The sequence below is a fragment of the Martes martes genome (genome assembly GCF_963455335.1).
Source record: "Martes martes genome assembly, chromosome: 2".
In the NCBI taxonomy this organism is placed as follows: Eukaryota; Metazoa; Chordata; class Mammalia; order Carnivora; family Mustelidae; genus Martes; species Martes martes.
In genome coordinates, this window is record NC_137889.1 from 92,463,118 (window position 1) to 92,479,361 (window position 16,244).

Here is a 16,244-nt window from a genome sequence, read left to right on the forward strand (position 1 = left end):
TCTAGCAAGGTATTAACATTTAGTTGGGAGACTCCTGGAAGAATGTCACACATGTCCCACCCAGGAGTGGGGGGGGACGTAGGGGGAGTTGCAGGGTGTCAGTTTATGCTTTGTCTTCAGCTAGGCTTCTGCTCCCTCGTCAGGGGTGATTTCTCTTACTGTAGAATTATGTCAGCAGTTATCAAGTAAGTATAACTTACTATCTTGTAGTTGTTAGTATAAATTCTCATCTAACCTATATTGTCATATATCAATCTTGTAGCATGGCTTATCTTTTTTATACTTATTTATATCTAACTAAATTCTACATTCCTTAGGGGCAGGTGTGTTCTACACTTCTTGGATTATGTATTTCTTTTTTTATACATATTATCTGCACAATATGTTATTTTTTCTTTTTTGAAGGTGAAAGATGATGAGATGTTTTAATTTCCATCCCTTAAAACTATAATAAAGAATAGAAGTTAAAACTAGTAATTGTTGCATATGAAATGGTTGGAGTTTTGTGTTTAGGACTTTGGGTGGTGACTATGCTTCAGAAATATATCAGGAGAAACATGTGAAATTTACCTATTACTTAATTACCTAGTTTTCTTTAACTCATTTCGCTTGAGAGATACATAAAAGAAAAAGTTGTTGTAAAACTTTTTTTTTTAACTCACGAAACCAAAGGAAATCATAACATTTTTCCAATTAATCTTCCCTCTTTTACCTCATATAAAGTGTATTTAATTGGAAACCTGTAAGCATTACTAATAAATATCAATGTTTTAACAGGAATTTTGACTTAGAAAATCACAAATTTAAAAGTTCTTGGTCTGTGTTAAGTGTTTTGTATGTTTTAAATCTTCATATGAAATTTCATTTCATTTCATTAATTTGATGTCATTCATTTATTTACTTTTGTTTTCTTCTTTTCAAGGCCCTGTGGAATCCTACATGCACTGAAGGTTTATTTAAACCAGTACATATTTCAACCTAGGTGAAATTGTTTGACCATAAGCAATGTATCACTAATCTGTGACATATTTAATATTAAATAAAATCAACTTTCCATCATTCCATATGTTAGCTATTTCTCAGAGTATGTAATACAGAAATGTTTCCATTCCAAATATTTCACACTTTCTGCATTTGTACACAATTGCACAAAAAAAGATAGATGAAGATTGAACTCAAATATTCCCACCTTATTGTTATTGTATTTTGACAAAAAAAAAGACTTATTTAAAAATTGTCTCTATATGCAAGCTATTTCTCAATGTAACATTCCACTTGGCAGTGCACATTTTTCGTTCAACCTTGTCATCCATATCCTTTGTCTCTGTGGTAATAGTCTTCATTTAATTTCGCCACATATTCTATGCACATTAGGTAAGTTTGAAGACAGTGCTAGTTTCTCCCATCTGAGGGGGACAGTTCCTTCTGAAGAACTAAATTATGTCTATTTTTCTTGTATTGAGATCAAAAGATGAAAGCGGTATGTCTTCAAATGAAATATATAATGAAGAGTCTTCTTCCAACTACAGAAAGTCAAGAAAGTATATTTATATCTCTAAACATGTAAAGAAAGTGTATTGGCTACTGACTGGCCTCCTATGAAAGGAAGTTTCTTGAGCTGAATCATGAAAGAACACTTGTCTCCTGGACTTGGCATCGCTGCGTGATTTCTGTATGTCCCTATTTGTTGCCTTTCTGTAATAGCTCCCTTTAATTATTAAATGGCTGGGTGGCAACCAGGCACTCTTGATTATTGTAGTGTATTACAAGGGTAAGTGACACAGCCCAGAAGTGGGTCAGTGTTGTGGGCAGGGTGCACGGCCAACAGAAGAGTCACAGAGCTAAGGAGAAGAAAGCAGGTTTTATGGAGTTCTCTATATTTTGCAAACAGGCAATGAAATAATTGTAATTGTAGTAACATTCAGATTTATGTTATAAAATTTCTTAAATTATGCAAATCATTATGTAATACAATATGAATGATCAAATGCTGGGTTTAAACCATGGTGTTAAAATAAAATTATAAATCTATTTATTTATATGAAAACATTGTATGTGTCCTTGTTGACTTTGCCCTTCAATGCATCCTTTTATCCTAAGATACAAACCTTTTTTGTTTCTCTAACAGTTTTCTATAGTTTATTTTGTGATCCTATTCTTATCTCTTTCTTTTTATGGTCTTATTTTATATTTGAAATCTTTAAATGTAGATAAGGTAAGACACTCCATCACCTACAATAAGGCACTAACCTGGTAAAGATTCTTATCAATGTGAATGGTCAATATCACTTTAAAGAAGAAGAAGGAATTTAATTAACAATATTTTGACTAAGATGCAAAGAAAAAAAACTTGTATTATGAGTTGGACTAAGTCAATAAAGAAAGGCACTTTTTTCCTTAAAAGCAATGTAACAGAAACTGTCAATACAGACAAAAAAAGCCCACTTACCTCAAAATGGTACAATTTCATGATTTTTTTTTAACATCAGTGAGGCAGTTCAGTGCTGCTTCCTTAGAAACCATTCTCTCTCACTCTTTTTTTTAAAGGAACTTGGGCAGAATATATATCAATGAACATGTTTCAGTTTAATAATTTTCTTTCATGAGGAATGTGTTCAGACTTTCTCACATGTTTATTAAATAATTTGACCATTTAACTATTAAAATGTATTTATTTGATTACATTGAAAGTGAATTTTAAAAAAATTAAAGGAGGTATTGTCACTGTTTTTAGAAAAATGTACAAGAACCATTGTAATTACTGTACTGTATTCCGGGGTGTTATAAAGCAAGGTTGATAGTTGACAGTAAGCTTCAGAGTATATCTGACAGTTGCAAATAATGCCACTTCAGTGTTTATTGCTGAAAGGAAGCATTATGTTTTACTATGATTCCTTTGTGTTTCTCTGAAATACTCTAACAGTCACTAACTCAAATAAGAGAATATTTATTTTCCTAATAAGGATAGTGGGATTTGAAGAGGTAAAGTGCCCTTTTTAGGTTCATCTTTTATAACAATATCAGTGTCCTAGATTGTGGTTAGTGTTCCACATCAAAGTCAGGATTTTGTTTTATTTTTCTGATTTTAGAGAGTGATTGCACAATGGCAAGACTCAATACAAATGATAACCTGGATTATACACACATATAGATCATTGTATATTGTATATACATAACATGTTTTTAAACGTTGAATTTCTCGGAAATCTGCATTATGGATTAGGGATAACTGCGATGATAAAGATTTACTATGTGAATACCTAATTCTCTAAGATGTATAACCTATGAGCCAAGGAAATAATTTTACGATGGAATTATTTATTCAAATACAGAGAAGGGCTTGGAAGGGAAATTATGGCCACTTTTGCTGGATATTTTAATGATTATTAACATACGTTGTCTATGGTTTAAATCATAAAAATTTAATTTGTCATGCTCTGTAATATATACATGTTAAATGTTTTTATTTATTCATACTGAAAAATACAGGCAGCTTTTTCCCAGCTAGATTTTTGACATATAGTTGTTTTTATTTATTTATTTTTGTTTGTTTTTATTTCTTAATGAAAAGTCTAAAATAGGGCACCTGGGTGGCTCAGATGGTTAAGCGTCTGCGTTTGGCTCAGGTCATGGTCCCTGAGTCCTGGGATCAAGTCCCTTCCTCAATAGCAGGGAGCCTGCTTCTGCCTCTGCCTTTCTCTGTCCCTCATGATTAAATAAAATATTTAAAAAATTTTTTTAAAAAGCCTAAAATAAGTATGTTATTATACATATAAGATTTTGTTATAACACACATAACTTCCTTGCTAAAGTTTTTGAAATGGTATAATTTTTCAAAATTTCTTAAATTTGATCAATTTGATATTTTATTTTATTTTATTTTATTTATTTATTTTTAAGGATTTTATTTATTTATTTGGTAGACAGAGATCACAAGTAGGCAGAGAGGCAGGCAGAGAGAGGAGGAAGCAGGCTCCCCGCTGAGCAGAGAGCCCGACGTGGGACTCGATCCCAGGACCCTGAGACCATGACCTGAGCCGAAAGCAGAAGCTTTAACCCACTGAGCCAACCAGGCGCCCCTCAATTTGATATTTTAAATGGCTATTTAGAAAACAAAATACACTGTCTTTTCCATATTTAACTTGCTGCTGCTGGCGGGAATGTCCAAATTTAATAGCAAGGGGTTTGTAATGTTGCTGTATTTTGTGCCTATTTGTTGTTAAGGAAATCCAAATATAGTTCTATGCTGTCTTAACACATCTTTTTCTCGAAATATAGTTGATACACAAAGTTACATTAGTTTCAGGTATACAACTTTGTGATTTAGCAACTCTGTATGTCATGCTATGCTCACCACAACTATAGCTACGGTCTGTCACAGTCCGTCAACATACAATGCTATTATAATACCATTGACTGTTTCCTTATTCCAGTAACATATTCATTCCAAAACTGAAAGACTGTATCTCCCCCTGCCCTTTGCCCATTTTGTCCTTCCCCACACCCCTCCCCTCTGGTAACCATCAGTTCTCTGTATTTATGGGTCTGTTTCTGCTTTGTGTTTGTGTATTCATTTGTTTTGTTTTTTTAGATTCCACATATAAATGAAATTATATGGTATTTGATTTCTTTGTCTGACCTATTTCATTTACCATAATATGTTCCAGTTCTGTCTATGTTGTCACAAATAGCAAGATCCCATTCTTTTTTATGGCTGAGTAATAGTCCTCTCTTTGTGTGTGTGTGTGTGTGTGTGTGTGTGTGTGTGTGTGTGTGTGTGGTGGGGGCACATCTTCTTTCTTCATGCATCTATTGACAGATACTGGGTTGCTTCCATATCATGGATATGGTAAACAATGCTGCAGTAAATATAGGGTTGCATATATCTTTTTTAATTAATATTTTTGTTTTCTTTGGGTAAATATCCAGTAGTGGAATTACTGGGTCATAAGGTATTTCTCTTATTTTATTATTTTATTTTATCAATTTTATCTTATTTTTAGCATGGATAACATACTGTTACAGTAGTTTCAGGTATAAACTTCTATTTTTAATATTTTGAGGGACCTCCATACTGTTTTCCACAGTGACTACACCAGCTTATATTCCCACCAACATGCATAAGGGTTCCTTTTCCTCCACATCCTCACCGACACTTGGTATTTCTTGTCTTTTTGATTCTAGCCATTCTGGCGGATAGGAGATAATATTTCAGTGTGGTTTTGATTTGCATTTCCATGATGATTAATGATATTGGACATTTTTTTTCCCCTGTGTGCTGCCCATCTGTATGTTTCCTTTGGAAAAATGTCAAGTCCTCTGACTTTTTAAATTGGATTATTTGGGGGGTTTTTTGGTGTTGAGTTGTTTAAGTTCTTTATAGTGTGGATATTAGCCTCTTACTGGATATATTATTTTTGAAAATCTTCTACCATTAAGTATGTTACATTTTCATTTTGTTGATGGTTTCTTTTGCTGTGCAAAAACTGTTTATTTTATATAGTCCCAGTAGCTCATTTTTGCTTTTGTTTCTCTTACTTGAGGAAACATATCCAGAAAAATGTTTGAATGGCTGATGTCCAGGAAACAATTGCCTATGTTTCTTGTAGGTGTTTTTATGTTTTCACATCTCATATTTAGGTCTTTAATTGATTTGAGTTTATTTTGTTTATTTTAAGATTTTATTTTTAAATAATATCCACACCCAATGTTTCGTTGTAACTCAGAACCCTGAGATCAAGTGTTGCATGCTCTACTGACTGACTCAGACATGCAACCTCATTTGAAGTTTATTTTTGTATGTGATGTAAGAAAGTCCAGTTTCTTCGTACATGGAGCTGTCCATTTTTTTCAGCATCATTTATTGATAGACTGTCTTTTTCCTATTGTATGTTCTTTCCTCCTCTATTATAGACTAATTGGCCATCTAAGCATGGTTTTATTTCTGGGCTCTGTTCTGTTGATTAATGTGTCTGTTTTTGTGCCAGTGCCATACTGTTTTGATTATTACAGCTGTGTATATCTTGAAATCTGGAATTGTGATGTCTCCAGTTTTGCTCTTTTTCAGGATCGTTTTGGTTGTTCAAGGTCCTTTGTGGTTTCATACAAATATTAGGATTTTTCTATTTTTGTGAAAAATTCTGTTGGTATTTGATTACATTGAACTGTAAGACTGCTTTGGTTAGTATAGATATCCTAACAATAGTAATCCTTCCAATCTGTGAGAATGGTATATTTTTTTATTTTGTTTTTAGGTGATCCTCAGTTGCTTTCTTCAGTATTTTATAATTTTCAGAGTATAGATCTTTCACCTCCTTGGTTGGGTTTATTCTAGGTAATTTATTCTTTTTGGTGCAATTCTAAATGGAATTGTTTTCGTAATTTTCTTAGTTTCTCTTTCTCTTACTTTGTTGTCAGTATATAGAAATGCAGCTGATATCTGTGTGTTTGTGTCCTTCAACTTTACTGATTTCATTTATTATTTCTAGTAGATTTTTTGTGTAGTCTTTAGAGTTTTGTATGTATAGTACCATGTCATCTACAATTAGTTCAACTTTTTCTTATCAACGTGGATGTCTTTTATTAATTTTTATTTTATTTTTTTCTTAGATTTTATTTATATATTTGACAGACAGAGATCACAAGTAGGCAGAGAGGCAGGCAGAGAGAGAGGAGGAAGCAGGCTCACTGCTGAGCGGAGAGCCCGATGCGGGGCTTGATCCCAGGACCCTGAGATCATGACCTGAGCCGAAGGCAGAGGCTTTAACCCACGGAGCCACCCAGGTGCCCCAAACATGGATGTCTTTTTAGTTCTTTTGGTTGTCTAATTGCTGTGGCTAGGACTTCTAATACTATGTAAATAAAAGATGGTAAGAGTGGACATCCTTGTCTTGTTTCTGATTAGAAAGAAAAATTTCTCAGCTTCTCACCATTAAGTATGAATTAGCTGTGTGTCTTTTACATATGGCTTTCATTATATTGACATGTGTTCCCTCTAAATCCAATTTTTAATCATGACTAGATGTTGAATTTTGTCTAATGCTTTTTCTGCATCTAGTAAGATGATCATATTATTTTTATCCTTCATTCTGGTGATGTGGTGAATCATGTTAATTGATTTATAAATATTAAATCATCCTTGGATTTCTGGAATAAATCCTATTTGATTATGGTGAATGAGTTTTTTAATGTATTGTTGAATGTGATTTGCCAATATTTTGTTGAGGATTTTTGCATCTGTGGTTTGGTGTGAGGGTAATGCTGACCTCATAGAATGTATTTGGAAGCTTTCCTTCTTCCAGTTTTTGGAATAGTTTGAGTAGAAATTGTTACTGATTCTTCTTGAAGTGTTTGGTGTAGAATTCACCTGTGGATCCATCTGGTCTTAGAATTCTATTTGTTGGTAGTTTTTTGATGACCACATCAATTCCATTACTAATAATTGGTCTGTTCAAATTTTCTATTTCTTCCTGATTTAGTTTGGAAGATTGTGTGTTTCTAGTAATTTTTCCATTTTTTTCTAATTTGTTTAGTTTTGTGGCGTGTAACTTTCCCCTGTATTCTCTTAAAAATCCTTTATATTTCTTTTTTTAAAATTTAATTTATTTATTTTAATAAACATATAATGTATTTTTATCCCCAGGGGTACAGGTCTGTGAATCGCCAGGTTTATGCATTTCACAGCACTCATCATAGCACACACCCTCCCCAATGTCCATATCCCCACCACCCTCTCCCGTCCCCCTCCTCCCAGCAAACCTGTCTGTTTTTTGAGATTGAGTCTTTTATGGTTTGTCTCCCTCCTGATCCCATCTTCTTTCATTTATTCTTTTCCTACCCCCCAGACCCCCCACGTTGCATCTCTACTTCCTCATATCAGGGAGATCATATGATAGTTGTCTTTCTCTGATTGACTTATTTCGCTAAGCATAATACCCTCTAGTTCCATCCACGTCGTCGCAAATGGCAAGATTTCATTTCTTTTGATGGCTGCATAGTATAAATCCTTTATATTTCTAATGGTGTCAGTTATCACTTCTCTTTTATTTCTGATTTTATTTATTTGAACTCTTTTTTTTTCCCCCTTAATGGGTCCGGCTAAATGTTTGTTTGTTTTGTTTATCTATTCAAAGAACCAGCACTTAGTTTTATTGATCATTCATTCACTCATTCATTTCTATTTCATTCATTTCTGCTCTGATCTTTATTATTCCCTTCCTTCTACTATTCTTGGGCTTTTTTTTTTTTTTCCTTCTTCTAGTTCCTTCAGATTACTTTACTTATATGAAATTTTTCTCATTCTTTGCGGTAGACCTCTATTACTATAAATATCCCTCTTAGAACTGCTTTTGCTACATTCCAAAGATTTTGGACCATTGTATTTTTATTTTCATTAGTTTCTATGTATTCTTTTTATTTCTTCCTGGTTTCTTTGTTGACCTCTTAGTTGTTCAGTGTTATGTTGTTTAGCTTCCACTTGTTTGTGTTTTTTCCATTTTTTTTTCTTCTGATTGATTTCTTGTTTCATGTCATTGTGGCTGGAAAAGGTGGGTGATATGACTTTAATCTTCTTAAATTTATTGAGACTTTTTATGTGGCCTAACATGTAATCTGTTTGGAGAATGTTCTGTGTACACTTGAAAAGAATGTGTATTCTCCTTTTCGGGATGGAATGATCTGTATATATCTGTTAAGTCCATCTGGTCTAATGTATCATTCAGAGACACTGTTTCCTTTTTGAGTTTCTGTCCGGATTATATATGCATTGATATAAGTCAGATGTTAAAGCCCCATGTGTAGTTGTCTCTTATGAAAATGATGTATGCCTTTTAGACTTTGGCTAACTGTCAGAGTTGTGATTGACACGGGCTGGTGTCCCAAGGCACTCTGTGCTGGGGCTGCCCTGGTTCCATGGCCAGAGCTGATGTGGGCATGAGATGGGACAGTCTCTAGGATCTCTGTGTGAAAAGTATCCTGAGAAGACAGCCAAAGCTGAGGTAAGCGTGGACCAAAATGATCCCTGGGTTCTCAGTTTAGTGGGAGCCTGGTAGGATAACTGAAGCAGAAGTATTTGCAAGATGGGGTGTCCAAGGATGCTCAGTGGAGGGGACACATTGGTGAGGCATCTGGAGCCAAAGTAGGTGTGAACCAAGAGGTCCTAAGGCACTCCATGCTGAGGGAGCCCTAGCAAGCTGTCTGGATCTGGATCTAAAGTGGCATAGGCCTGGAGTGGTTCATAGTGCTCTACAACTGTGTCACCTTGATGTGATGGCTGGAGTGAGTGCTGAATGTATCCTTGTGTCTGCCACACTGGGGCTGCCTTGGCGGGACAGCTGGAGCTGGTGTGGTCTCAGGGCCCAGGGCTCACGGAGGTGGGAGGCCAGCTAGAGTGCCCAGACCATACTCCTGTCCATACTGTCAAGGTGGAACATAAACCATGGTGCTTACCAGTTCTCCCAAACCAGCAAGAGTTCCAACAGTTCCCCCTCCATTTGGCATGGTTCTGGAGTTAGTTCCTCTCTATATATTCTAGCTGTTTTTTTTGTTGTTGTTGTTTGTTTGTTTGTTTGTTTTGTTTTTAACACTGTGTGGTTTGTTTGTTTTTCTGTGCCCCAGGGTATGTGGGGCTAGTGAGCTAGGGGCCTCAGTCTTGCTAGGTGGCAGATCAGTATGGTGCCTGGACCCTGCTCCCATCTGCACTATCAAGGTATAGGAGGAATGTAAGTCATAATGTTTCAGCAGCTTCCCCTCTATTTGCTGGAGTTCTGAGCTTGCATATTTTATATACTAGTTGCTCTTCTAAACTATGGCCTTTTTTTCCATGCCTCAGGACAGACAAATCTGTTCCAATCCCCTCAGTAACACCCTCCCCACTGCATTTCAGAGGGTTGGCGGTGGGAGTTTCCTTACTTACCATGTCTTTCTTTCTCCTGCCGTTCTCTGTGTGGTCTTTTGTTGTGCACAAGCTGTTCAGTCAGCCCTCAGTTCTTCTGGGGGAATTGCTCAATAAATGGGCCTAGATTTGGTGTATCTGTGGACAAAGTGACTTCAGGGTCTCCTATGTTGCCATCTTATACTCCTTAACATCTTATGTATGATTACTATTTCTAAAATAATAAATCTGTCTTGGTGCTTTTTTTTGGTAATAGTAATCACCATTATGATACCATGGTAACTTAAAAAAAAACTATAGCAAACTAACTCATATTTTCAAACACATGAAAGTTCATTTGCTTTTGTTGAAACAATGGTAGATTGACATATATATCCTCTACTGAGAAGAACTGTTATTTTTTTATAACAGCTCTTATAACAATAAGCATTAAGAACTGTTAGAATGTTCTAAGTCTTCCAAGAGATGTCTGTTAGATATCTGAATTTGTATATGTTTGTAACATTAATTGCATTGAATAAGAGTAGGATAGGCCGTAAATAAGGGGAAAAGACCAAGATGTAAGCATCTTCCTTATTTTTTTACCTCAAACCAAACATCCTGAGTATATTTATTGGCTATTCTCTTCTATTTTGTGAACACTTTTCTCTGCTTGTCTGTTTTCCTCTATGAATGCTGTATGTTGTTGCACATATAGGAAATGATGAACAGGAGGCTCAAATGATATTTTCTGGTGACTGTTTTTAGTGTCTGAGAGATAGTCACTGAATGTTTATTTTATAAACATCACGGTTCATTTATATACACATGCATATATGAAATGAGGAATCTCTAATTTTAAAGTTACCTTTTCCAAAAAGGAACTTGACAAGGTGAAGGCAATTCGTAGGTTGCATAAACATTCCTGAGGAAGAAGTGATTCTTGAGTCCAGGGAACATCAATGATGAATGTATGCTGAGTGGATACTGATGGAAGAAAGCAATTGTTGCAACAATAGTAAAATCATTGTAAAATCTTTTCTCTAAGAATTTTTTTAAGTTTTCATTTTTTCTTTTTCTTTCTTTCTTTCGTTTTTTCTTTCTCTCTCTCTTTCTTTCTTCCTTTCTTTCTTTCTTTCAAGATTTGAGGGATGAAAGAAATCTTCTCTCCCCCCCATAAAGAAAAATAGCCAATAACTTAAACTTTGATAAACAGTCTAGAAGGTTTGTGTACTAACCAGTTTCGGTATAGTGATCATTGAGAGTAAATAAATATTGTGTCAAGTTCTACTCACATTCTTCATGGAACTTTGTTCTTCATAGAGCTGGCAAGATTTCTGACCTGGAAAGAGATTTATATCTACCCTTTCCACTAAGGTTAGCAGAGTAAACTTGAAAGAACAAGTAACTTCACTTAGCAATAAATTTTCTACACAAATTTTAATTTTCTTTACCTCATGGTTTGTATATGTTTTAAGAAGTTACTATGCCATTGTAGATCTAGGGTTCAATTTAAATTTTAATACAGTTTTTATATAATTTTATGATTTATGTTGTTTGGGATCTCTATCATCTGACTGCCCTTTGTTTGTAGCTACATGAATTTTAAGAATAGGACCCTGAAAATTAATGACGAGTCTCTTGAAAACTACCCCATCCATTTCAGTAATGTAAATACAACACAAGTAAACACTGATATATATGTTAACAAATATTAAATATTGTTTTTCTAATTCTTTGTTACCAGAATGTAAGCTTTAGAAAACCCAAGAAACTTTCTTACTAATTTGTTATAAAAAAAGCATCCAATAGAACGTCACGTAGATTTTATACATGAGAAAGTTTTTCATTGATTTTTAATGAAAAAGAATATTTGATATCTATAAGCTACTACAAAGGATCAGATTCTTCAGTTAGACTCACACAAATCATAGATCTTACCTAATACCAAGCTTTACTGATAATTTCAAAGGTTTTGGCAATCAAGTGCCGATGAAAGAGGAACAGGCCTGGGATACTGAGGGCAGCTCTTCAAACTCTTTTATCCTGCACTGAACACCTACTCTCTGGTCCAGAATAGTATAGATTGGATATCCAAGTGAGGTTTTGTGGAGTTACTTACACAGCAGAAAGAATGTTTCATCCATGAAACATCTTCGTTTTATATTCCAACAGTGACATTTTTCAAAGGGAGCCATGTTCATAAGTCCAAAGATCTTTAAGTTTATTTTTCAAATCAATCCTTAATCAGGGACAGCTATTAAAATTTCCATAGTTAAGGGTCCTTCTCCTAGCATTATTATTTTATTTTCTTAGGGATTTGGTTTTTATGTCCGTAAGCTCAGATAGCAATATCTCCCTTCTTCCCTTTCCCTGGAGAAAAGTCAGTTGCTTGAATTCCTCCTCCTCACCTGTTCTATTTCCACCATTTACTGAGAAGGATACTCTGTTGGAATGGACTGGTGAACCCAGTCTCCCAGATTTTTCATTTCTCATTAATTGTTAAAAAAAATGCTTTTTAAGAAAGAGTTTATCTGACTGAGATTGCAGTTATTTTTGTTTTTTCTTCAGTGTTTGGAATGTTCCCAAATACTGTTTGAGGGAAGAGATAGAAGATTGCTTTGCTTTTCTTGAAGGTTATCTGTTTCCTTTTATTTTTCACTTAAGGCAAGTTTTCAGGAATTACAATTTTTGAAAGTCAAGAATTTCATGATTGAAGAAAAAAAAAGTAAAATGCCTTTAGAAAGATAACATTGTGTGTCAACTAGACGAAAAAAACAAAAACAAAAATAACTTTGAAAAAAGTTTTCTGGATATATGGTATAATACACTATATAAGAAAAGAGCCAGTTATTTAACTTCACATATCATATTTAAAATTATAAATATTTACTTGTTTTATTGTTTGGTTCCATTTGCTATTTATATAAAATTACTCATACTAGAGCGATGATTAGAATAGAGTATATTCTTTCCTTGTTTTCTTCTTTAGTTACACTATATATACTTTATTACGTATTTTACTGAATATAAAATACCTGGCCTTAAGATATTTTGGATGTAGGTTTATTTCTGTAAAATGTCTGTTCTTTTAATACTTCATTTCCCCCACTTAGTGTCATCAAAAGTACAGTAGAAAAATTCCCATAAGAGAAAACACATATAAGAAAAACTGAATCTAACATTTTCAGCCTGATTTGTATGTTCTCCTGCTGTCTCACAAACAGACTGTGTCATTACTACCCTCAAGTCTCAGTGCCTTTACTCACCTAAGTCCCTTAACCAGTGGAGCTATTTCTTCTGTCTTGCCTGTTCTTATGATGAGGAAAACAGGTTTCATATTCCCCATTCCACCCCAACATATTACCTGGCTTCTTTAAGTATAATTGAACTCCATCTTCTTTAAAGCGCTCTGTAGTTCAATAATGGCTAAAATTTTTGGCTCTTACTATATGTCAAGTGCTGTTCTAACAACTTTACAAATTTTAAATATTTTAATCCTCACAGCAGTCTCTGAGCTAGCTACTCTTGTACCCTTTTGCAAGCAAGAAAAATGAAATATAGGAAATTAAGTAACTTGCCCAAATCACACTACTAGAAAGCTGCTAGGCTGCATTTAAGCATAGATCCTCTGGACCCAGAGCCTGCGCTTTAAAGCACACTTCTCTGTAAACTTGTAGGTGATTCATGGAATACTTGAATTTATCTGTGGTTATTTCATGTGTGCTACTCTTACCACTGAGATATTAGCTCTTTAAAATTAAGAACATGTCATATAGGGTTGATCAATTTTCTTTAAAGATGGTGGAGGGGTGGGGAGTGGTTAGAAGTAATTTAATTCAACCTCCTTGCTTTACAGATTTATTGAAGTAATTTAACAGTAATGGATTCAAAAAGTTTACTTACTTGTCCAAAATCATGACAGAAAATTTATTGGGGCATAGACTGAAGTGCTATTTTGTTTGTACTGTTTTTGTTTTGTGTTTCGTGTTACTTTGTTTTAACAGAGCAAAGGCAGGCCAGCCTACATTCAGAATTGAAATATAAATTCTCATGGACCTAAGACAGAATACTAAAGAGAGTTGTATTTATATTCTTTGTTTTGTAAGGCTGAACAAGTATCTAGACTTTTGAGAGCTGGACATCAGTAGGCTTTAACCCAGTAAATTTCAAGGTAGCAAAAGTGTCAGAAAACCGTATCAAGGATTGAAAAGCTGAAGGGGGCAAAGCTGCCTCCCAGCTGCAGTATTAGTCTTAAGAATCTTATCCACGATACTTTCTGTTACTCATGCCAAGTCTGCGTGTGCTACTCATTGGGAATGTGCTGTACACTCATGCCAGGGTAAAATAAGTATTTTCTAAATGATGAGCGTTAATAGTATTGGTATCACTGCTTTCATATTATATTCACTCTTTATCAAAATTAGAAGAAATAGGGGAACTGTGTGGGTCAGTCGGTTAATCATCTGCCTTCTGCTGGGGTCATGATCCCAGGTTGCTAGGGTCCAGCTGGAGTTGGGCTCCTTGCTTAGCAGGGAGTCTGCTTTTCCCTCTGTTGCTCCCCTCGCTCGTGTTCTCACTCTGTCAAATAAATAATAAAATCTTTAAAAAATTAGAAGAAATAATACTATAAATCAAATATTCTGTTTAATAGGGAGAGAGCACATACTCATCATTCTGGGGTATGATGCTTCTAAAAAAACTACTAAAATTCCAATAAGGTAGATTTTGCATTGGATTTTTACAGTTATGAATAATCATAGTGTTACACTTATAAGCAAATGCAAAGTCCTATAGTTCCTCTAGGTGGCAATAATAATGGCTAATATTTATTAGATGCTACTACATGCTAAGTAAACCTTTAAGTGCTGTGTGTGTGTTGATTCACGTAATGTTAAACAAAAACAAGATAGATTCTATCATTCTCATTTTACGGAGGAGGAAATTAAGGCATAGCAAGTTGACATAAAATTCTCACATTGATATTGAATACGTGGTAACAAAGCTGGGATATGAAACCAAGCAGTCTTGATTCCAGAATTTACACCCTTAATCACTATACTGTGTGGTCCCCCAAAGAGAAATAGACTGAATCCATGGTTATGCTGCAGAAACAAGAGTTCCCAAATTTAAGTAATTTTAACATCATTTATTGATGGATGGATTGCTCATTTATGCTATATATATATATTGCTGGCCAGTAGGCACCCACCTGCCCTCCCTGTAACAGTCAGGTTGATGGAATATTTATCTTTTTAGGTTATGTTGCAGCCTTTGAGGGAAAGAAAGTCAGTCACAAATTGCACATTAGATCTTAAATTTCCATTCAGAAGTGGCCTATAACATTTGTCACATTTTATTGGTCAAAACAAAATGAGTCATATGGTCCTAGGTAAGGGGGCAGCGAGGGCCTACCAGCCGTATGCCCAGAAGTGGGAAAACCATGAAAAACTGACAAACAAGACCAATGCCAGTTATTGTATTTTTTTTCTGAATTAATCTGCTTTTAATTAAAATTTAAAAGTTGTCATTTGGTAAATATGCTGGCATAAAAATCTTTTGATTCCATCAGTTTTTGAGAAAAAACTAATTTAAAAGTTTATAAGCCTGTAAGTGAGTACCTTCTCTTTAAAATGTCATGTGTACATAATGCTATCTCAATTTTTAACATATAATATAAACTTAGTACACCATTCTTCAGATATGTTTCAGTCACTCTACTAGTTTTCCAAACATTTCTATTTTTATAAAAATATTTCTCCTCATAATCAAGTCTGCTGAATTGCCCAGGATTTGATGATGTTATCTCAGTGTTATTTCAGCTTACTTTAACTTTTTTTAAGATAAATGATCATACCCTTATCTGTAATAGAGTTTTTATTTAAGGTACTTGACAGTATATTTCTAAGTATTATTATTGTACTTGTCAGAAAAATTCATGGTGACAGTGTTATTCTAACATTTTTTAGCCATTTACCTCCTTATAACCTTATCATTAGGCACATTTTTCTTCTATAAATATCACTAGAGATTTTAAGTGACAAGTATAACATTTTAAATTTGTGAACAAAATGACTTTCTTGTGCCCAAACAATATGTTACGCTTGATCCAGAAATAGATAATTTGTACCAACCAAAACAAATAGATTTCATGTAAGTTTTTCTCCCTTCTAATTTAATGTTAAAGTCTTCCCATATCATCTCCTAAATCATGTATTATATTTTCAACCTTTATGATATAAAAATATGGTCACGTTTAATTCCCACAGTACACAATTTACATTTTTGTACTTAATGAGAAAATTGTCTACTATAACTTTAATTTGTAAGCAAATCAAGCTTTACCTTTCTTTCTTTCTTTATTTTTTTACTC

At 34.3% G+C, this 16,244-nt stretch overlaps 1 protein-coding gene across 2 annotated transcripts in view; it reads left to right on the forward strand.

Moving 5' to 3' along the window:
* Positions 1-16,244, forward strand: part of CCSER1 (coiled-coil serine rich protein 1) — a gene marked incomplete at its 3' end in the record, with an annotated part of 1,225,861 nt that overhangs the window by 593,438 nt on the left and 616,179 nt on the right. Inside the window, exon 9 of one of the 2 annotated variants that reach the window (XM_080796963.1) lies at positions 923-1,058. The exons of the other annotated variant lie outside the window; for it this stretch is intronic. Coding sequence (XP_080653089.1) covers positions 923-982 — 60 coding nt within the window. Of the gene's footprint in view, positions 1-922; positions 1,059-16,244 lie in introns of those variants that run through there. 2 annotated transcript variants of the gene reach the window in all.